The 24,553-nt window shown below is 37.4% G+C and overlaps 2 protein-coding genes across 2 annotated transcripts in view; one reads left to right on the top strand and one right to left on the bottom strand.

Annotated features, from left to right (window-relative positions):
- Positions 1-24,553, top strand: part of LOC137241907 (uncharacterized) — a 140,580-nt gene that overhangs the window by 32,500 nt on the left and 83,527 nt on the right. Inside the window, exon 4 of the mRNA XM_067769260.1 lies at positions 21,558-23,960. Coding sequence (XP_067625361.1) covers positions 21,558-23,960 — 2,403 coding nt within the window. The remainder of the gene's footprint in view (positions 1-21,557; positions 23,961-24,553) is intronic.
- Nepl7 (Neprilysin-like 7) lies at positions 2,105-4,331 on the bottom strand. Its single transcript, XM_067770155.1, has one exon. The coding sequence runs from the start codon at positions 4,206-4,208 to the stop codon at positions 2,124-2,126; it is 2,085 nt and encodes a 694-aa protein (XP_067626256.1). The 5' UTR covers positions 4,209-4,331; the 3' UTR covers positions 2,105-2,123.

Genomic DNA, 24,553 nt, shown 5'->3' with positions numbered 1-24,553 from the left:
CCAAGTAATGACAACTTTGGCGCCGAAACTCATTGGCACTGCGTTAAAATCCGTTAGATTTCAGATAAATGCGCACAGTTTTTGCTGGCGTTTCTAATTTAAAAATTATGTACTTTGCTCATTGGTGTTCTGTGCCTTTGAATAGGACATGTTAGAAGTCTAAGATGTATTCTTAAATTTACAAACCTACATATACAGTGTTGGGCAAAACATGTATTATTGCAGTTAAAACGTCTTGTCTGGCATTTTTGTTGAAAATTCTACAAATCTCTTCGAAACTTAAGAATTTCCTATTACGGTTATTTTCTGTCAATCCTTAAGTTAGTTTCGAATTAAGAAGCTAATTTTGGACAACCCTATTTCAATCTATCCATATTCTAAACCTATTGAATCTTTCCACATTTTCCAAATATGAGTACCCGAAAGATCTTAGATGTGTTATAACTATAGTTTTTCTTTGGCCCATTGCATTCGGTGCCAGCTCTAGATATACTCGGAGTACTCCTTTTCCTTCTCTCATTCGGGATGAGACACCATTTCATGTCGAACCTCGATTTACAAGGGTACAAAGTAATATAGGCTTGACGTAACTACTCCTTGACGCACGATCACCAGTGCAGTTTGTCATTTTGAGATACTAGGTACTAGGAGATTGAAAAGAAGTTTGCTTTTATTTCCTCTTGAAGAGTAGTAAATCAGTCTTATTCACATTCGGTCCAAGCTCAATCTTTGTTAGTTTTGCCGAAGTTCTTTCCATGATTTCATTCACCTCGCTTAGCTCAAGCTCACATATTGCAGTTTAGAAGGAGTAAGGAGAACCAACTCCTTATTTCTTTCTCCATCGTTGCGCTACCGAGGATGGATCCTATCGCTTCAGCTTTCAGGCAAAATGAAGGAACTGATACCTAAATAAATAAATGCAAGGCGCGATAAACTCCAAGAGATTTGAGGCTGAGCTTCTTTTTCAATTTGTGTCGTGCTCTTTTTAATTGTTCCTACAAATTAGCGGGACGGAACTGTACATGTTTTATGCCGTATCCGCAACGCAGATGAGTTTTCACTGCAAAGCTTTCATGCCAAAAATACACTCCGAGTGTTTGCCAAATTACTGCCGATAGGCAACCCCGCTTAGAAATCACTTTCTAATAGAATAAAACTTGGTTATAAATTTTTGATTTTTCGTTTGGCGGGAATTAAATCCAGGATCTTCGGTGCATGCTACCTTTCGGATCCGAGACTTCTTCTCCAACTCAAGTCCTCTTCTATCCGAATGCGAGGTGAAAACGACCCTAGCTATAGATTTCTCACCTCCATGTAGCCGCAGTATAGTTGTGATGAAAGTATGCGTTGGAAATTTATCTCAGTTCCTTTACCAAAGATGACGACGTTTTTTGCAGCTTATTAATAAGAAGAATATCATCTACACCAGGTACTTTGCTATGAGTCATCTGGAAAGCGATCATTTATAAAGAGGGTCTTAGCTACATAGGTCTCTTAAGGAGCTCCTATGCTCCTGAAATTCACTGCTCGAATAGCAGTCATGAAAACCCTTCCTGCCACTCTGCTTTCATACGGAATTCGGTCTAATTTAGTTTAAAAAAAAGTAAAAAAAATTGGACGTTCTATTGCTAGTTTTTTGCGCAACACTGTTCAAACAACGTGCAGTGTGTTTGTTGTAATCTGTTTCGGCTGGACACAATATAGTCCGTTACAGATCAAATTTTTGCCTACTTGACTTTTGTTGTTGCTATTGTTTGACGATCCTCTTATGTTTCTCAAGAGCGCCGCCTACCTGCTGTCAAGGGTGATAGCTAATAATGCGAAACCTTTTAATTGCTTTCATTCGTTTCTAATCTGATTTGACTGCATTACGGGAGGCCATTCTCACCTGTTTATTGAAATTATTAACTGTGACCTTTTATTTGTTCTTGCATTATCGCTAGGAGCCCCCCATTGTTAGAAGGAAAGCATTACCGTTACTATTGCATTTCTAAAAATTTGGAAAATCAGCAATAAAATAAATGAGAGATGATTATTCAATCTTTCCTTAAACAGCAATTGCAATAAAAGGAATTCCATACATGATTTGCCATTTAAAATTTTATTCTCTCATTTTTTGTCCCTCACCAAACCACGCACTTCTTTAAAGGATTCATTTCGCTTCCCAATTTACATTTGAATACCTCACTGAATTCGGGCATATTTTGCAGCGTTCCCACAACACGGAACTCCTCGTAAGCGTGCACATCAGTTTTCATGCGCTGCACCTTGTAAGCATCATCCTTCCCCGTGCACCACGTTTGCGCATATTTCAAGAAATATAATTGCTTATTCGTGAAAGCCAATCCTGGTATGGGCTTCTTATCACCATCCGTCTTCCCATAACTATTCAGATAAGCATAATAAGAAATGCGTGTGCCTACATTGTCTGCAATATTGTCACCGGATGTGAGCGTGCCGTTAGTTAGTATGCCATGATAAACGAATTTGTTGTATTGTGACTCCAAGCAACGATAACGCTCCTTGAAGTTCAACAAAGATGCCTCTGTCCACCAATTCTGCTTCTTACCATCATAATTATATTGATAGCAATAAGAATCAAACCCGTGCGCCATCTCGTGGCCAATAATGTTACCAATGCCGCTAAATTTGATTGATGGTGGATATTTGTAATGATAGAATGGCGCTTGCGAAATCCCAATACCAACGAAAACCAAATTCAAAAAGTCTGCATAGTAAGCGTTGACATCGCGCGTTGACATTAGTGGCGGGATAATCGCTTTATTCGCCGAGCGCATACGAACGCGCGCACGATTCCTCTCAACCATTTGTATGTTTTCAAACCAATTCTCGCCTATCTCCACACCTTCATACAGTTGGTCGATAATGTGCCGATGACGCATTTCATCAGAGTAACCGACAGTTATGTCCATGGCGCGCAACTTCGTTTTCGCATGCGAGCGCGTCTCATCGTCCAACCAAGTGTACTTGCTCAAGAGATCGTAGAAGGTTTCTTTGATGTGTTTTGCTAGTAATAAAATATCAGTGCGCCGATCAGCATCGTACACATTATCGATAAACCATGGGAGAAGCGCATAGTTGAAATATTGCGAGGTATGCTCGCGGCAATTGCTCTCTAGCAGGTCGTCGCTGGTTTGCGACTTCCAAATGAAGTAGAATTTGATTAGCGTGCGCCATTTCAAGTAGGTGCGCAGGGTTTCCAGATCGGTTTTATTTAGTAAATGCACAAGCGCATCCACTTCAGCGATGGTATTTTGTATAGACCAATCATTTTTGGCGCTTCCATTGAACGCCACCTCAAAGTAACGCGTCCAATTGAAAGCATTGTACTTGTGTTTCAATTTAAATTCGCCCAAAGTGAGATCCTCGGTTTCATTACGTCTATTCGCATGCAATGTTAGATTCTTTTCGAAAGCCACAACACGCTCGAACTCACCGTTGAAAAGCTTGAGCTCATCTGTATTCTCAATTTTGAAATCTCTTGTAAGGTTTTTAATATCCACCGCATCTGGATTACCCAGCACTTTACCCGATGTGCTCAACACCACATCAAACTTGCGGCTCTCTGTATTGTATTGTATCTTTAATGGCAGCAGCGGATACATGCCGTATTGTGAGAGGAAATTTATGTTGATCCAATCAAATTTCTCATTCGCATTTTTCTCTGCGCTCAAATCCAGCTTGAGCTCCTCCATTTCTAGAAGCCGCCTATACCCCACGGACATGTCCTTGCTCATGCGCATGCAAGAGTCAAAGAATGATTTCGCTTTTGATTCTGAATTGTTCAGCTTCAATTCTTCCGCGCTTGCATTTTTCAGGAACGCAGTCAGCATCTCGTTTATAGAGAACTGTATTGCATTCAAAAATGTATTATTACGCGAGCGCGCTGGTATCGCTTCAGACTGCTTCCAATTACCACAGGCATACTGGTAGAAGTCCTCACAAGGATCGACGCTCTGATTCATACTGGCCAATGTAAGGCGAGTCAACTCGTCCAGCACCGCGTACTCATCGATTTTTGTAGGCAATCGAAAAAGCTCGCTGACGCGCGTTTCATTCTGCACTGCTTCACTTTGGTTGCTGCTCAGTTGCTCTGTGGCGATACTTTTCGCTTGGCTTGCGCACGTCCATCCGACGATTAACGCGGTGATTAGTGTGGCTATTGGGCCATAACTTTTTGATGGCATTTTCTTGTACTTTTTTGTTTTTTTTTTTTTTTGAGAACCGTTAGCGATTTTAATATTTTGTAACTGCACTCCGCTAGAAATGTTTTACGCGTATCCGCAATTAATTTGTTTACTAACGTTGAAGCTGAAAATTATTTCTTCTGCACTGCACGCTAGCTTAAATAGTTCTGAGCCATCGCTTCAGCGTGTAGTTTTGATTTATATGCTGTTTTTTTTTTTTTTAATCCAACTGATGTTTTAATGTATCCATCATCGGGTTCATTGGCTAAAAAGGCGTGCGATTGTTCTATGCCATTGTTTGGCCCAAATTTGTATAGAAATAGAATTTATGAAAGTAAGCGCGCACACATACCAACAAACGCTTAACATATGTATATATGTACATATTATTTACATACAAACATACATGCACATGTTCTTACATTCATACATAGTATAATAAATAATTTTGCCTGTAAACATGAATGTAAGTTTTGTAGGTGTTTCTCCGCCGTCGCGCCGCGTACCCCTTTTACTTTACGTTTGTACCAAGAAGCTTGCAATTAAATTTATAATGCTTCTTCTTCTTCTAGCTCACCACAAAAAAAGCTCATTATGGCCTATGTTTTATTAACTCACATGCGGATGCTCAGCTTTATTTGCGGTGAGCGAGAAAAAAATTTGGGTTCGTTTGTCATATTTATTGATCGCAGGCGTTTTAAAAGCAGCTCGCCGCAAGTTTTGTTCTCTGTAATTAAATTTGTTGTTCTGACAACAAGAATAATTAAAATATGAAAACGAACGAATGCTTGATCTCGAAATTCCTAAACTTTCCTTTATTACTTTCTTTTTAGTCTTAGATTTCTTATCTTCAAATTTTCGTAATAAACTTCCAGTCATCTTAAAACTTTAAAAGCCCACTTTGCTCAACTGTAATTAAAACGCTCTTGTCTAGCGAATATAAAAACGAGATAGTTTTATTTTATTTTGGTCACTTGCTAATGTGTTAAATTTTTTGCAAACATTTAGTGGTTACGAGATCATTAACGAGTTCATACTTTGATCAATCTAACAGAGGTACATGCATATATGCATTAGGGTGGTTCTTATAAATCAAATTTACCAAAGACAAAAATATGATATATAAATTTTGGTCGCGACTGGAGATGATTTAGGAGTGCTGCACAGGGGTTAAAGCTAAGATTAATCTATGAGGACTCCAAAAGTCGTATAAAAATTCTATTAAGATACAAATATCTTTAATATATTTAGTCTTTTTAGCTTAGTCTGAACTTGAACCCACGTACAACACACCAAAACCTTTTCTATGGGACCAAAATTCATATACATATGATATTTTTGGGTTTGGTTTTACCGCTTGAAAGGTTTCGAATAGAAAAATTCGCTTATTCGATTAATGTGTACCACCCTAGTGAACATATGTAAGCATGCGCAGATCACACATGCCCAGCAAACAATTTGGTTTGATAGCAACTACCGACGCATTTTACATGGGATGTCTTACTCAATTCTCTAACATGAATTTTGAACAATACATATTTCAATAGCGGGCTTAAACTTAAAGGCATTTTTGTATTGGATATTTTTACTGATTGTCAATTTTATTACTGATTCTCAATTTGGCTGGAAATCAAAAATATAGCATTGGTATCGAAACCTTTTAATTTCTTTTATTCATTAAGTAGATACATATGATAGACTTAAGGCCGGGCCACAATGAAGTATTTCATAGAGAAGCGTTTAATGCAATCTTTTGCACGACAGTAACAATCACGCAAGATGTTGCGTTTGTACCCCCAGCGGGTTAGGGGGTTAGGATATACCCGCGGTAGGTATGCCTGTCGTAAAAGGCGACTAAAATACCGGATTCAAGGGGTTTGTGTAGCGCAGCTCCTTCAGGTTGCTAGGGCAATACATAGCTTCTACAAACCCAATTGTCAACCTCACCTATCCGTGGCGAATCCTGTTTCATTAACAGCCAAGTCTCTGGCGACCCTGAACTCCTAATGAATCTAGGGAGTGGGAGGGCGAGATGGCCTAGAAGGTCGTATGTGGTCATAACAAATCGAGCCCGAGATATTCGGGCTTAGTACCGTAACGTACCGGCAAAGAACCATCAACTCGATAACACTCCCCAAGGCCTTCGGGGAGTGTCCTTATCGCTACAACAAAAACAACAACATTTTGCGTTTGTAAATATAAAGGAGCTTCAGACTTGGCAATTGAAATTTTGTTTCGCCTTCCCCATTCACAAACAAAATTTCGCGAAGCACTATTAGAAACCTTCTCACTATACAAGGAAAATATTTGCTAACATATTTTGTGTCCTATTCATTTGTTAAACTGCAGTTTTAACTGTGAAAACGTTATAAAAAGGTACCAATCAGAATAAAAAAAATTTCACTTGCAAAGCGTGAAAGCACCGTTAGCCAAATCAAATGTAGAATTCTTCTTCTTATTCAAGCAACAAAAGTTGCAAATTGGCTAGTTTTCCAATGTCAGATGGTGCCAGTGTCACTCAATCTGCCGTTCTACATAAAAATACGTGCAATCTACTCATAATGCTTAAAATTGCGTTCAACGCATTTATATGAAAAACTGCTTATGTGATGGGGATTTTGTCCACAAACTCAACTATGCAATGTAAAATACCTCGTGGCACAGCATTTAGTAGTACATCACGCAATCTAAAAAAAAAAAACGAAAATATTACTGAAAGTATTCTTTTTTTTTTAATAGTCGTTCACAAAGTTATTAACAGTTTCATTAGTACTTCTCAAATTTTACTCAACTCAAACCATAAGTGTGGCAAAAAAGCTTATCTCAAATGGTTGTAACGCTGAAACTCCACTTGGGAAAAAAGGATTTGTAAAACCCTTGCAGAAAATATTCTCTGTTGCTTATTGGGTGTTATGTATGTACGTGTATGCGTATCATCACGAAAATAGGTTCAAAGTGGAAATTGAAAGCTTTTACTCGAATTGTAACTTGATTTTAAAGTTGAGCTCCTTGGTGTGAAATATTTCCACAAAAAAATCAAATTTTAATTTTCAGCACTTGATTTTGCATAACACATATTTTTAGCTTCGCTACCATTGCAATGAGCGGCAGTGTATTTTGTACGAATACCTTAAATTTTAGTATGCAAATCATCCGTTTGAGGGTGTGTATCTTCAAACATGTCCGTCAATCAACTTACTAAGCACAAATTCCTGGCTTGTGTTCAAAGAACCATTAGGCAAGAACATTTTTTTCTACTATCAATTATACATATGTTTGTAGATATAAGAAGGTAGGCCATTTCATTACACTCACTTTCTTTACTTGTTAACAAGTTTTTTTACACTACTGACCTATTTTACACTACACATCCAAAAGTGATGGGATTTTTGAGGGTTACACTGACGGTTACTCACTGGAAGAAAATACAGGCTTGTCAATACACCGCTCTCAGAAGCACTACGGGTTGTATTCTTATGTCCCTGGAACAACATGTACACAGTGAGGTTAGGGAGAGAAATGAAATGCTGAACAAACAGTTTCTGGGCACTGATTGAAGAAGCCCCGCCTCACAGGGACTTAAAAAGTCATCCCCGCACCTATTATGAGGAAATCCGGCAGCTGAAAACTCAGCCGTATGCAGAAGAAGAACACAAAAACGTCCTCAGTGATATCCACAAAAAAGGCATCAGACCTCTCTGCCGGGAGCAGCAATATCCCTGATGAGACTGTAACAAGTTAAACTCTTAACTATCCAGAATCAATACTCTTAAACTTTATATGGACTACTAAGTGCACAACTTTATCCACACTTAAGTTTAGAAAATTAGTACTTCTAGGTTTCATTATGTAGTGTTATCGATTTTTTTAATATCTTTTACCATGTCTAATTAAACAAGTAAGGAAGGTTAAGTTCGGGTGTAACCGAACATTACATACTCAGTTGAGAGCTATGGCGACAACATAAGAGAAAATAACCATGTAGGAAAATGAACCGAGGGTAACCCTGGAATGTGTTTCTATGACATGTTTATCAAATGTAAGGCATTAAAGAATATTTTATGAGGGAGTGGGCCTTAGTTCTATAGGTGGACGCCTTTTCGAGATATCGCCATAAAGGTGGACCAGGGGTAACTCTATAATGTGTTTGTACGATATGGGTATCAAATTAAAGGTATTAAATGAGGGTTTTAAAAGGGAGTGGTGGTAGTTGTATATGTAAAGGCGTTTTCCAGATATCGACCAAAATGTGGACCAGGGTGACCCAGAATATCATCTGTTGGATACCACTAACTCATTTATATATGTAATACCACGAACAGTATTCCTGCCAAGATTTCAAGGGTTTTTTATTTCGCCCTGCAGAACTTTTTCATTTCATTCTACTTAATATGGCAGGTGTCATAACCATTTTACAAAGTTTTTTCTAAAATTATATTTTGCGTCAATAAACCATCATGTTTCATCCCTTTTTTCGCATTTGGTATTGAATTATGGCATTTTTTTTTCATTTTTCGTAATTTTCGATATCGAAAAAGTATGCGTGGTCATAGTCGGATTTCGGCCACTTTTCATACCAATTCAAAGTGAGTTCGGATAAGTTCGTGAACTGAGTTTAATAAAGATATATCGATTTTTGTTCAAGTTATCGTGTTAACGGCCGAGCGGAAGGACAGACGGCCGACTGTGTATAAAAACTGGGCGTGGCTTCAACCGATTTCGCCCCTTTTTCACAGAAATAAGTTATCGTCCTAGAATCTAAGCCCCTACCAAATTTCACAAGGATTGGTAAATTTTTGTTCGACTTATGGCATTAAAATTATCATAGACAAATTAAATGTAAAGGGCGGAGCCACGCCCATTTTGAAATTTTCTTTTATTTTTGAATTTTGTTGCACCATATCATTACTGGAGTTAAATGTTGACATAATTTACTTATATACTGTATAGATATTAAATTTTTTGTTAAAATTTTACTTAAAAAAAAATTTTTTTTTTAAAGTGGGCGTGGTCGTTCTCCGATTTTGCTAATTTTTATTAAGCAGGCATATAGTAATAAGAGTAACGTTCCTGCCAAATTTCATCATCATATCTTCAACGACTGCCAAATTACAGCTTGCAAATTTTTAACTTACCTTCTTTTAAAAGTGGGCGGTGCCACGCCCATTGTCCAAAATTTTACTAACTATCTATTTTGCGTCATAAGCTCAACTCACCTACCAAGTTTCATTGCTTTATCCATCTTTGGTAATGAATTATAGCACTTTTTCGGTTTTTCGAAATTTTCGATATCGAAAAAGTGGGCGTGGTTATAGTCCGATATCGTTCATTTTAGATAGCGATCTGAGATGAGTTCTCAGTAACCTACATACCCAATTTCATTAAGATACCTTAAAATTTACTCAAGTTATCGTGTTAACGGACGGACGGACGGACGGACATGGCTCAATCAAATTTTTTTTCGATACTGATGATTTTGATATATGGAAGTCTATATCTATCTCGATTCCTTTATACCTGTACAACCAACCGTTATCCAATCAAAGTTAATATACTCTGTGAGCTCTGCTCAACTGGGTATAAAAACGAAATATCAACGGCGAATGAAAGTGTTTTTGTTTTTGTTAACATTATAAAAATTTGTAAATAATGCACATTTACATAATTTTTGCGGAAAATAATCAATGAAACGTTGGACGCGGAACGAAACTCTACTTTTGCTGCAGTGCTGCCAAATGTTTTATTGGGCTATGCGCAATTGTCGATAAGCGATTATTATTTTTATTCTGAATACAAGTTTTAAAAATGCAAAGGGTTTTAAGTACCGGATTGCGTTTGAAATGTCATATCTATGCTTTAACATCTCAGACAATAAAATACCTACATACCTGCCGCGATATAATGTAAGCTCCCTAACCCGCTGGGGGCTACCCTTGTTAGTCTGACTCAATTGTAGACTCATATGGACTTAATAAAACTCGAGATACCGCGAGGCCATTTATACTACTCTTGTTCATTATTTCTATTTACTTTTTCGTAATTACTACTGATTTTGAAAATTTATTTGCGTTGCTAAAGTTAAACTTTCATAAAGGTAAAGAAAGACAGAACGCTTGTACAGTTTCCATTATTTATGAAGTCAGATAAGTGTGCTTATTTGGCGATTTGTGGGCTTAAGGCTGTTGTTATATGAACAGTATGCCGAAACATAGGGCCTATGTAACATAATGTTCAGATTTTAGAATCGTGCTCCTTATTTCCTAATAAGATAGCAGGAACGTTGAAAAGTTCTGAGATATATACAAATAATAATAATATATAGTATCGCCTGTGGTCGAAATTCGAACAACTTGTATATTTTTCAACTCAGTCTATGCACCCAGTGCTGGGGGTAGTGCAATAATGCGTTAATAGTTAAGCAGTGAGTGGAAATTTAGAAAACTGGTCTAACTTACTTCAATTTTTCATTAAGACGTTGTAATTTTCAGTAGTATTTTCTTAAATTGTCTACAAAATTTTCAAATGTAATTATAACGTTTTGGTATGGAGCTCCTTAAACAAAAATATGAAAAATATGTAAAATCAAAAGAAATTGACATAGAATTAAGGTGGAATTACTTGACAAAACAAAAACATTGAAATTATTCACGCAAACATATTTACTAAAATAAAATTGATTTCGCAATTTTAAGCGACATAAACAAATTAGGATTATGGGATCTAAGCATCCGATTAATGGGCATATAATCAAACAAAGTTAGCCTAATAATAAATATAGTGGGTAATATACTGCCTATGCAATATTTCGACCTAAAATCGAAGACGTTTTCGGGTCGTTTTTTGTTCGTTTAATATACAACGTGAAATTTTCCGACTCAATCAAATTGCATTTAAATAATAATAAACTAAGTTGAAATAAAAGATAATATAATAAAATAAAGTAAGAAATATCAAAATAAATTAGCATAAAAGACAATATACAAATTTTAATGTAATATCTTTGTAGCAAATTTATTTATTTTTTGTTCGCTATAAGACGTGCTATATCTAAAATGAGCATAAAATATGGAAATTCAAAACACATTTGGGACTAATTTGCAATTAATTGTTATAAATAAATAAATTTAGTGAGTTTGAACAAAAGTTGACTCATTATTTCTGATTTCATTTTTATAAAGTAACTAAAATGAAAAACAAAAAATCTTTAAATAAAGACCTATGCTTTTACGTGTAAGTAAAATTTGTCCAAAAAATAGGCCGGTTAAGTTATTACTTCTCTTTAAAGTTTTTTTGTGCGCTAACAATTATTTTAGAACAATTTTTACGGATTTTGGTACAGCACAATATAAGTAATTGGCAACAATGGGAAACAATATTTTATTTGAACAGAAAATGAGTGAAGCATTAGTTCTCTCGCCGTTTGGCGTATACAAATACATACATATGTAGAGATGAAACATTTGAGCAACGCGACAATGCAGCATTTGGAGCTTTGTACTCAGGGGGGTTTGTGAACATAATGCGTCCTACTGATGGTAATTTCGATAGTTGCACAGATTTTCGAATTTACAAAAAACTTTTTTTATTAATTATAAACAAATTGAGTAATATTTGTTAACAAAAATATGCCTATGCACTGCGGCTGATCAATACGAATCGATTCATATAACTTTTATATGATTTTACGTATGCTAAGTATGCGAAACAGCCTGTCAATTGATTGTATGGGAATTTTGTTAGCATATTAATATATAGATTGTCAAATTTGACTAAGAGTTAAATCGGTTAAGGCGTTAATCCATCTGTTGGATGTTAGTTGATGGATGTTTTTTAGTAGTATTAATTATTTTTTTCTTTTGTTTGTTTAGCCCTACATATTTGTTTGTTGTACTTTTTTGTTGTAGTTTTATTTTTTGCAGACCGGTTCAAATATCTCATCAGTTAATGAGTTTGTTCTCTCGGTTATTCTAACGTCGAATGTGTTTTATTGGAAGACTCTGATGTTTTGTTGCTGGGCAAGGCGGAACCAAGAACAGGTGATCGCCGGAAATCAGCTGATTGATACTTTTTAGTATGATTCAACACTTCAATTTCAGACGCAGTACGACTTTGACATTAGACCATCGATTTACAAAAAAAAAACTACATGGAACTTGTACTTATATTTGTGTGTACGTCACCGTGCTGCCACCTTGTATAGTTCCGCCATGGGCTGGGGCAGTTATTTTCGACCATATGATTCGCAAAACTTGACTATATTTTAGTACCAAAAGCGTTCTTCGTACCTCGTACTTCCTTTTGATCCTACAGCTTTGGTAGCATTCGCAGGTAAGCTTGTACGCTAACCCGATCGTATTTCGCTTTTATGATTGTTGTGCTAATGTTGTATTTCATAAAAAATTTTCCAATTTATATATTATTTTTCCAGTTATGTCATTGTCGGATAAATTTCAGCACAACGGCGAACGTTTCTGAAATATATGAGCCAATCGAAAAATGTGATTTCTTATAGGGGGAAATAATGTTTCAGGTAGACGTAAAAGCAAAATTATAGAGGGACACTTCGAACGTTTTATTGTAATGAGATTCGAGATTTTATGATACCCCAAAATAGTCGGATAGTTTGATTATGATCACATACATATATAGTATTTATAATAAAACTGTATGAAAAAATGAAACTTCGTTTGCGTTTTCCCCAAGAAGTTCAAATTTTGGTTTGTTTAACACAAAAACCTGCGACATATCGACATTTTAATATCTCAGAACTAATTTTAGGGGAAAACGTCAAAACCCATATTAATATGAGTGATTTCGTCACATACATAAATTTCAATTCAGGTGATATATATTGGAACTTTATACAAAATACCACAAAATGCAAGGAATCGACAAAATCGTTCAACAATAAATACAAGACTTTTGCATTTGTGTTTGATGTCAATCGTTTAGCACTACCCGTTCCCCTGCAACGCTACATCTCCATTGAAAAGTAAGATGAAGTTCATTCTAATATCTTACTTTTGCATTTATTGCTTGCAACCTCGAACTGCTTTTCTTCAATTCTATGTCCTTTGTGTATGTGTGTGTGTTCTTCTAGTTGGTACAGCTGGCGTTAAGACTCTTTTCGCCTTTTTGTCGTTCGCAACAAAAGGAAAATGCGCGTAAAGAAGAAGAAATGGGATGGGCTTCGAGCAGTGGCGGTTTCTGACAAAAGAGGTGCATCAATTTTTTAAGAGCAAATTTAAAGGAAAAAAGGATTCTTTGATTCGCATTTGCGGTGAATGCGTTATCCTTTATTCATACACTTACAAACACACACCCTCATACGCACATTTCTTTACATTTTTTGTTAGTTTGTTGCATGGCGGGATTTTGTGCGTGTAAAGCGATTTCGTTTTTTTTTTATTCTTTCACTGCAGATGAATCAAATTGAGCCTGAAAAAGGATTTAATTTAAGTTTTAACAATTGCAATCGCTTCTCTAGGTTGCCATTGGCTCTGGCCTGTGGCATGGCGCAATTTCGTCGGCACAGCTGAGTATGCGCTTTCACGCTATGTATGTAGTAATGATATATGTATGTATATAACTTTGTTGTTGGTGTTTGTTGGCCTACCCCATTGCTTTAATATGCATCCGAGAAATGCATTGCCGGCAGCTGCTAATGGTTTGACGGGGAAAAAAGAAATTTGACCAATTCATTAGGCCAAAAATACGTGATCAATAAAGTCTCGCTCATCCAGGCTAAGCCCGTAAATAGCAGTCGAACATAATGTATTCTAGTTAGAAAATCTGCAACCTATTTATAGCGGTTTACCGTGGCCCACCTGAGAAGCTCTACACTCTTACGTCCTTTCATTTGAATTGTCCGAACGGACGAACAACATCGTTACAATATGGAGGTTGATGAGTTAGAAACAATTAGTTATATGATGCTTAACTGGTAGCTGTCACCCAATCTAACTGCCCAGCGGGTTAGGGGATCAGAATATACCCGCGGTAGGTATGCCTGCCGTAAGAGGCGACTAAAATACCAGACTCAAAGGGCTGTGTAGCGCAACCCTGCAGGTTGCCAGCGCAATATATAGCTTCTCCAAACCCAATTGTCAACCTCACCTATCCGCGGCCAATCCTGTTTCACTAACAGACGAGGCTCTGGTGATCCCAAGCTCCTCATGGAACTTGGGGGTGGGGAGGGAGGGAATGGCCTGAAGGTTTAATGTGGCCACCTAAATCGTTCCCGAGATGGTCGGGCTAGCACCTTAATGGTGCTGTGGTACCGGAGCGTACCGGATCTGTATCCGGCAAAGGACCATCACATCGATAACACTCCCCAAAGCCTTCGCGGAGCAACATTATCGCTACAACAACAACAACAACAACAACCCAATCTAACCTAACGTAGCATATTCTCAATGTACTCAAAACTCGCGAGTCCCTGAATTCATTTTTGTGTCGTTGTTCATAGTGAAACTCTAAAAGGGGTTCGCCTCTACGTAGTGCAACTCGAAAAAGCTTTCAACGCGGAAGGAGTTTTTGTCGTTATTTTGCAATGGAAGCATTGATATAAACAATAATCTTAGCGAATTCATTAAACATTAGCTTCAGGAAAGCGGGATAGGACGGAGCATTAGCCACTCAGCCCTTCATCCGTACAATCTTGCATAATCTGCATTTACTTTTGTAGTAAAAGGAAAGACGGCCAAATAGTATCTTGATCGCTGACGTCTTTGTACCATAATGCACAGAGCTCTTTTTTCTCATCAATGATTCAGTTATATTTTTTTAATGAAAAACTTTTGTTCTGCTTACCAAATATATATCAATATTTAATTTATACCAGCAGTTCGACAAAATCATATCGGCAAGTGACCGAAGTCAAAGTTAATGACCACTCAGCCCATTTTTATTGCAGGAGAGAGGTTCTCGCAACTCTGACGAATATTCACATTGAGAGCATCATGAGTTTCACGCTTATTGACGAAAATTTGCGACTTCCAAAAGCCCAACGAACAGAAGTTTGACATTGCTAAACCGGGTGATCTGGTCGGTCAGGACAAGTCATCAAACCAAGATGTAAGCGACGCGTATGGTGTTCTTAAGGACTATAGCGTTTCGTGGCTTGTAAAATTTTGGCCCCATATGCCAAAATTATAGCGTTTTTCAAAAGCGTGACTACTTCGACCTCGCCTGAAGAGTTCTGCCCGCAAATGTGTCATGATTAAAGGCTGCTCCTGTCTTTTTGTTTCTTTCGATTTTCCGCCACCTTTTGATCTTTGACCAATATATTTTAAGCCATTTCCAAGCTCGATGATTCCGACTCAGAACTTTGACCACTTGGAGTTTGATCGTTTTTCTTTCTTTTTCTCTGGCTTTTTTAAGATAGCAAGTGAAAAAGTAGTTCGAGGGTCCGATTTATATCAATGAGATTTCACCGGATCCTTCATAGCAGTTTGTTTTCTCTTCTGCGACAGGTGAGTAATGGTCTTTAATAACGACATTTATCATACCAGATTTTCCTGAATAACGCAAATATTCGGAATGAGTGTGCTCTGTATGCATGAGCTCTGTGTCTCTTTTTTATGTTCATTTAATCACAGTTCTATAACTAGCCTCTTGGGCGTTACAACCGTTGCTGACTTTCTTTGCATGTGTGTCAGAGTTCGAAAGGTTGCTCAAGTCGTGTTAGCTTCAGAACTCTCATTTGAGCTTCATACCGCTTTAGTTTAATACATATTTGATATTTGGCTCATATTCTTAAAGTTATGCACTCAAGGGCAAGTTAAATGGAACGTAGAATCCCCTTGTGTAATGTATTTTCCCCAACTAAGAATCACATCACCCGCTTAATACCCGCAAATAATCGCTGAACTGCATTGCGCCCGGCCTCATCTCAAATTACAAACAAATTTTCATTTCATTTGAATTCATTATTTGCACTGCTGCAAAATCTTGCATATTGAGCATTACAAAGCGCTCACGACATCCATGTTTTAGGTGATCCCGTATGTATGTATTGAATTATCTACTCACTTGAATCTAATGTCAATCCCGTCATCACAAAAAATCACCTTTGCTTTCGCTTGATTTTATTTGTTGGGCAAAAAGCATCTGCCGCGCGCTTCCTTTCCCTTTTACCCGTAATTAAAATAACAAGAACAACAACAAAACTTGTTTGACACGCGTCTGCATTTGGCTTCCTGTTTGACGACACTTCTCAATCTCGCTCACAACTCCATCATTTTTTATGCTCGTTTATGCAACCCTTTCACTTTTTTACAAATTGTTCGAGCATCTTTTTTTTTTTTGTTGTCTTTTGCCTTTCGCTCCTTGGCGTATGGCTTATGGCTTCCCCGAGAAGGAGTTAAACGTTTTCTTATTTGGGTATTTATAATTTTCACACGCGTGTCAGACGCATGTCCATATCCGATTGCACAACAAACTCCTAAGAGAGAGAGAGAGATCGTCTGCTTTGCTTTCGATTGCCACCTTGAAAAGCAGCGGAAAAAGGGGTGTCAAACCAATGTGCGCAGAGTGAAGGGTGTTAATGTTTCTTAATATTTCCGTAATGCAATGCTTAGTAATATTTATGTATGTACAATCTAATAATACGGCATTTGTTAGATGAAATATGAATTTGAGTGTGGCGTTAACTCTTCACTTTCACGTAAGTGTTTGTGTGTGTGTATGTGTTTCGCAATATGTCCACAAGTAGCGGGGGGTGTTGAATATTAGGAAGTGATTTATCATTAGTCGCAAAATTAACTTAATGTGATTATGAGTATTACTTTTTGGAAGCCATATTTCATAACCCTTTCACAAATTACATCGATGTGCACATACATACATACATACAACGGAATTATTAGGCTATATTTCTATAGAACAAATGCAAATGGCCGAAAACGCAATATTGTTATTGGAACTTTTTCCTTTTGTATAAATATTAAGGGCTTTTCGTTGTGGTATGTGGATTCGGCTCGCACGCTGCCATGTTCGAAAATACATCCTACTTTAATGACGGCTTTACAGTTATCCCAGGGAAAGAGTTGGATATCGAAACAGGAGTATCGATTTAGTGCTTTTTTAAAGTCCCCCTGAAAAAAATCAGATAAACGCGACAGAATATAATATGCCTAGAGGTTACCTATATGCAAATACATTGAGAAACAAAATAAAACGCATACAAGACATGCCATGTTTCTAAAATCTTGGCTCGTGGTAGGTGACAGTTACCTCGAAAAATGCCAATTCAAAGCAACTGAAACCAAATTCCACTTACAGCCTCAACTACACCCTCAACTTAACGGCGACGAGTACAGCACGTACCATGTGGGCCAAACGGTTTTAACGAGACGCAGGTGGTTATGATGATAGCCCATAAGTAATTTCATCCCAACTTGCCTAAGTGTTCTTCAGGTTCATCCCAATGCAAAAGTGCATTCTTATTGAAGCTAATCCATCAGCTTTTTGTGACTCTACTCCACGCAGTGTGATTTCACCCATAATCATGGCACGAACCGCTTGGAGTTACGAGTTTTATCGCGTTGTACCCTCAGATCCACCATTATCACTAAAAGCAGGGACAACTCGTCACATATGGTCAGTGTAGAGCTGTTGAAAGCCATCTAAAGCCTAGCTTTGCGCCTGATAACGAAACCAAGAACTTTGCGAAACAAAAATTAATTACTTACCGGTCGTATAACCTAAAGACCTTTTAAGGCAACAGTGTGATACTGCCGACTTTGTTTTAAAAACATCAAGAAATGATTAATCAAACGGCCGTCATTCTCGTAAGTGACTACTCGACTCCATATATCATTTGTAAGTTGTCTACTAGAAAGCTCTTTCAATATAGTGTTCGAGCTTTGTGAGTGAGTTTGGAGCTTTCGTAATGGATGATATAAATATAATACAATTAAAAATTATCCCTAAGGATGCTCCTGCACTCCGTTGGGCATATATGGAAAATTGGGAACTGCACATCTTTAGTAGGCCACTTTAAGATACGATTTCGTACTATCAACAGAAAGAAGTGGTGCGGGAGTTACATAAACCTCAAAATATATATTTTTCAACTCAACTGATATTCCGCATGTTGGATATAACTTGATTACAACATTTACATATATCTGAGATACAGGAAACGTTGGCATCCCTTGCCTCCCTCCCTATTCTTCATGTTGAATTATACTAAGTATGACCACGGTCTTACACAAGCCTCTATACCTTATGATGTTGCCTTGTAATTTGCATCTAATTGATATCATCACATAGTTTCGTCAGGACTATAAATCTCATTGAGTTTTACTCTTCGCCACAAGTCTCTATGTACAGAAAATTTACCACAAAGTAACCGGTTCCAAAATAATTCTAAGAGTTGGCCAGTTTTAACAAGTTAACCGGCTCCAAAAATGTTACCCATTCCAAGAAACTTAACCGTTCCCGTTACGGTTCCAAAAACAGTAACCGATTTCAGGAAAGCATTCGGCCCCAAAAAGGTATTGTTTTCGAAACGTTAACCGGTCTCAAAATGGTAACCAGTTCAAAACAGTGTTCATAAGAGATAACCGATTTTATAGAGAATACCGGTTCAAAAAGGTAACCGGCTCCTAAAAATGTACCGGTCCAAAAAAGAAAGGAAGCGGCTTCTAAAAAGGTACGCGGTTCCATAAATTAACCGATGTAAAAAATATGCGGTTCCAAAAAGGTAACCAGTTCCAAAAAAGCATACGGTTCCAAAGAAGTAAATCTGTTCCAAAAAGATAACCGATTCCAAAAAAGTAACCGGTTTCGAATTGGTTATCGATCCGAAGAAAGTAACCGGTTCCAAATAGGAAACCGAATCCAAAAAATTAACCGGTTCCAAATAGGAAACCGATTCCGAGAAATTTACCCGTTCCCGTTACGATTCCAAGAAGTAACCGGTTCCAAAAATATCAACGATTCCAAGAAAGTTTCCTGCTTCCATTACGGTTCCAAAAATAATAACCGATTTCAAGAAAGCACCCAAAAATGTAACCGGTTCCCAATAAGAAACCGATTCCAAAAAAGTAACCGGTTCCAAATAGGAAACCAATTCCAAAAAAGTAACATGTTCAAAAAATTACCAATTCTAAAAAACCTTCCGTGCAATCAAGTGAAAGGTTTGGAACGGTGGTTTAAAAAAACTACGTTTCTGATCATTTCCTCTGTAGAAAGTAAATCATTAAGCTATAATGAACTATTGTTATTTTGTAGCAATATATTTTACAGTCGAAAAAAATGTTATTAAATAAAAGTTCTAAAAAGATTAAAAACATTATAATTTTTTTTTTCAAAACAAAAATACTTGTAAAAAAGCCTTTTGAGACTTTTATTATAAAAGCCATAACTGAGTAGGTAATACCTTTTCACAGCTTCTAAAGAACTTAAATTGGTAAATATTAAAGAAGAAATATGAAACTATTGTTCAATTCACAAGAGTGTCGTATTCATGTAAGATTTTAAGAGTTGAGTCGTTTCCATGGTTTCTAATATAAAATTTTATTGAATCATAGCACATACGCCGAATAACCTACCTTGTCAATTGGCTATATGTTAAGGAGTATTTCATGGGATTTACTACTGGTTTCTCACTCAAGGCAAATGCTGCGTTTTCCTTTCTGCTACGCGTTTAAATGCTATTTTGCATCGTCTTCAGGGAGTATAGTTTATATCACAAAACATTCAGTAAATATAGTTTTGAGTTTAAGAAATTGCTTACAAAGGCTATTATCAAAACTTCTAAATCGGAAATCAAACCCCTATTCGTCCATTTATATAAAGGTAGTGTTTAAAATATTTATATTTCTATTAGTTATAGCGTAAAGATTTATTCGGTAATTATAAAACTGTTTAAAAAATATCTTAATATATAAAAAACACGTGTCACAACATTTTTGGGCGCGATGGACTCCTAAACAACTGAACCGTTTTTGAATTTGTTTTGCACCCCGTGTGTAGTTTGATCTAACTTGAGAGATAGGATAGGTTATATCTCAGTTTATAGTCGCAATATTATTTTATTGCAATTTTTTTATTTGTTTATACGTAATAAAAAAATTTTACGTATACGCAGTGGCACTCATATTTTCAGGTGGTGCGGATATACTTCCGTGTAATTGCTTGGTGTTTAATTAAACAACCTGCTTATCAATAAAAAATATTATGCCGAATGATATCAAGTATAGCCCATCACCAGGCCCGCTGAGAGGGTGGGGGCGTGGGGTTTCTGAGGGGCCTGCGATTTAGAGGTACTATGACATTTTTTTTTTAATAGAATAAAATACATACCACCCTCTAGGACAGGCAATAAGGGATGCAGAAGAATGAGAAGAAATTGAGAGAAGAGAAAAGAGAGAAGGAGATTGAGAAAGAGATAGAGATAAAATGAGACGAAGATGAAGATAGATGAAGCGAAAAAGACGGAGGGAGGAGTGAATAAAATGATTAGGAAAAAGTGAGGGCAGAGTCAGACGGAAAAAGCTTGTTAAAATGTATGCAGATAGGCCAAATTTAGGGCAGGACAACGTCTGCCGGGTCTTCTAGTATAAAATATAAAATTTTTAAATAAAAAAATTTTGAGTATTAACATCGAATGAGCAACCCTTAAGTATTCTGAGCAATGTGCTTTGTATATTTCTCTAAGTTTTTGACTAACTGTTAATGCAGTATTTTTGTTTTTCCCCCGATTTCTATATGATGAATTAATCAATGTCAGAAAGTGGGATGACGACGTAAAATTAACGGCGAAAATCTAACGATAATTCGATGATGTTTTAATTTTGGCTACAGTCATAATTTATGGCACACAGCTATGCACAGACATACGAAGGACCATGGACCATGGGTGTAAATGTGTGTGTGTTTGAAAAGGACAGAAAAGAGTTAATCTTATAAAACATATTCGTTTTTTTATGTGGTTGTGTGTGTTGCAGCAGCAAAGGGTTGAGAACATTTACCCATATGTGAATATATCTGTTTGTATGTATGGTGTCATAAATGAGTTTTCTCGCAAATTTCGTACAAAAATACCCAAAAAAGTAGCCCCAAAAGGGGTGAAAACTCATAACTTTTACATTAATTTGTCGAAAGGAGTGCGGTGCGGAGCGCGGAAAATGCAAGCGCTAATGTGTTGCGTTATGGGCTAACTGATGGGCGTTGTCATCAATGTGAAATACGTACATATATGAAAATTAATAGAATATATACGTTTGTATGTATGTATATATGAATGGGTATTAGTAAAATAATAATTTGTAGACATAAAGTCCAACATTTTGATTATCATGCAGGATATTTCATTAGAATTTTTTTTTTTTTTTACAGACGATGTGACTCATTGTGATTGGCATTCACCTTCACTCAATGCACGTTCACCACCAGCATCAACTATACCAACAACAACGGCAGAAGTAGCAGCATCTACACAACTGTCAAACTTCCTTTCGGGCGAGCTTCGGGTGCAGTGGAAAGATATCTATGGTATAACAACTCAACGACAACTATTAGCCGAAGCCTCAAAGAATTTTGATAAATTAATTGTAGAAGCTCAGCACATGCCATTCGGTATAGAGCACTTGTCGTGCATAAAATCCGAGTTCAAGCCAAATTTTATCTCGAAACTAAATTGCTTATCCACTGAGTCACACATTGAATCGCAAACACAGCCAGTGCTTGAGTCGAAGCTCGAAAAACTTTCACCGAATGATTTTCTGACCTATTCTTGTATGTTGAATGGTTTGTGTCAGGACTATAAATGGAGAGATATCTACTTTACAAACAAAATGTTGCTATCGCAAGCCCAATGTCGCACTGAAGACGGTTTAAACGCATTGAACTCCTTTGCACAAGAGAACCAGTTGACCGGTACGATGAGAACTATGCTACTAGATAGATCGCCTACGGATAGCATCGGCCGTTTTTTACCGAATTGTTGGCAACACGAATTCGGCTCTTCACATGCAAAGAACAATGAGCTGCATGTGGCTAGTAAAGTTGATGAAACGGCTCGAAAGATGAAGCTCAATGAGTTTACTGACGGCCTTTCAAATTCGCAATCACCTTTACGTCGACAAGAGGGGAAGCTGGAGTGTTTGCAACCAAGAGTGCTACCTCAATACCTATTACATTTAAACCAACCTACGCCTAGCCCAATCTTCTCTAAGAACCCACCACAGTTCTCGAATATTCCACACGACATATCACTAAATTCAATGATACAAACCAGCATTGAGGAGCCCAAATTAAATTACATTGCCACCATAAGCCCATCGTTTGATGATAATTGTCACAGCCAAAATAAAAATCAAAATCCAAACCAGCAGAAGTCATCTCCCATCAAATATCCAGTTTTAGCCAATAATAATCTACAGTTATATAAATCTATTACAGAGTATCTAACGAAGCCAATGCACGATATCGACTCACAGCCCAGCTTGACACATAGCCAGTCTATCCCAACCCAGGACAATGTAACAGCAACAATGGCGGCGACAAAAGCGTCTAACACAGCATCAACTACTACAAAAGCCGAAACGAAAGCACATGAACCAACAACAATAGAACGACTAATTAATACGACGCTTCAATCGTCATTAATTTCCCTACCTCAAACATCAACAACAACAGCAACATCTTTAGCGTACGCTCACCGGAAGCCCATCACTATGACACCATCACAATTCTATAAATACCCCAATGAATGGGACGTGGGGTATGGAGTTTTACCTCACGAGACGTCTGAAACGGCGTTGCCTTTATACGTTAGAAAGTCATTAACCCAGAATGCCAACAACATACATGGCAAAACGTCTAATGAACAAATGGCGAGACTTGGCCACATCACCACCATCCCCCACGTTCCCTATGATCCACATCTTAAACAGTCAGCGAAAATCAAAAGCAAGCTTAAGCAGCAACAAAGACAAAAACAAAATAAAAAAAATAAAAATAAAGACAAATACAAATACAATGGGCATCTGCACGAACCGTTAACTTACACATCCTTCGACTATAGCAGTAGCAACAGTAATAGAGAACAAGTTTTCGTACAACATTTTCACGAGAGAGATCGTCTAATACGAGAGCATCAATTAAAGCATCGTCTATATAACACCTTAAGTAGTGATGAGAATGTGGAGGATGCGAATGGCGTGGAAGAAAGAAAAGACTGCCAAGGTGGTGCTGTTGATAGCGGGGGCGAATGCGAACGCAATTGGCAAACAACAACAACTTCTCATAACAAAGAGACGACAGCGCGTCTGGGGTCAATCGAAATCCTTGAAAGTGTGAAGGTGGCTGCACCAACCAAAACAGCAAAAACAGCGAAGTCTGCATCCGCGCCTGTATCTAACTTCGATTCGGCTGTTGCAGCGCCTGTTACGACAACGACGGCAACATCTCCTAATGCTGTGAATGGCATTGCCTTTGTAACGCGTAATACTCACACTAATTGTAATTGGAATGGTGTGGGCGATGGTTTCGATGACATTGTGCCACCGCCGCCACAAGTGGTGTTGGAGCAAGCACAGTATGTAACGGCGGTGTCATGTCGGACGATAGACGCTTACACTGTGAGAGATGATTTGACGCACTTTGAAGAAATGCCCACCCGAAATGATGAAGAAATCTCTGCCATATCAGACCAGCTGCAGCCGCGTGTGCAGGATAAATGTGCACACCACGTAACACCTACGGAAAAACAAAGAAGTGCGAATGTGAGAATTGCAGGTAAGCAGCAATGAATATGAAATTTGACTTGATTTGATGGACAAAACGATTTGAACGCTTTTGGGGGTTTTAGTTGTACTAAATTGACGTCGTGCATTTATGTCATAAACATACATACTTACATATAGGAAGGGGGGTGAGAAAATATTGCTTTTCGAGCGCAACCTTCGGTTTTTTGTACTCAACTCCCTAAAATTCTATAAAACGACGCATTCAAATTGAGTAAGTCTAGTAGAAATCGATTGCACATGAAACTTAAAGTAAATATTTTGAAACTACTGTTTTTGCTGCTTCTGTCAGATTTGGAGACGATCTCCGACTGCAGACCTGTTACGGTTTTCCATATTAGAACGTAAAGTTTAGCACTAACATTTATTCATACAAAATGGGCTTAAAACGAAAGGATAAACAGGGCTTAAGGTAGTGTTTCCAGTGCAATATTGAAATATGAATGTATCGTTAGAAGGGAAGCTCAGCCTGAATCTCGTCAGAGGTAAATCGCGCTAAGTTTTTTTTTTTGAACGGTTTTATTTAGCTTGAGTTGACAGGCAGGCTGCACGCACGGCCGTTGTGAACGAATTTTCTAATTGAAA

Source organism: Eurosta solidaginis, chromosome 2 (assembly GCF_040869045.1).
Source record: "Eurosta solidaginis isolate ZX-2024a chromosome 2, ASM4086904v1, whole genome shotgun sequence".
Taxonomy (NCBI): domain Eukaryota; kingdom Metazoa; phylum Arthropoda; class Insecta; order Diptera; family Tephritidae; genus Eurosta; species Eurosta solidaginis.
The sequence above is the reverse complement of the archived record's forward strand: the minus strand, read 5'-3'. Positions and strand labels throughout refer to the sequence as shown.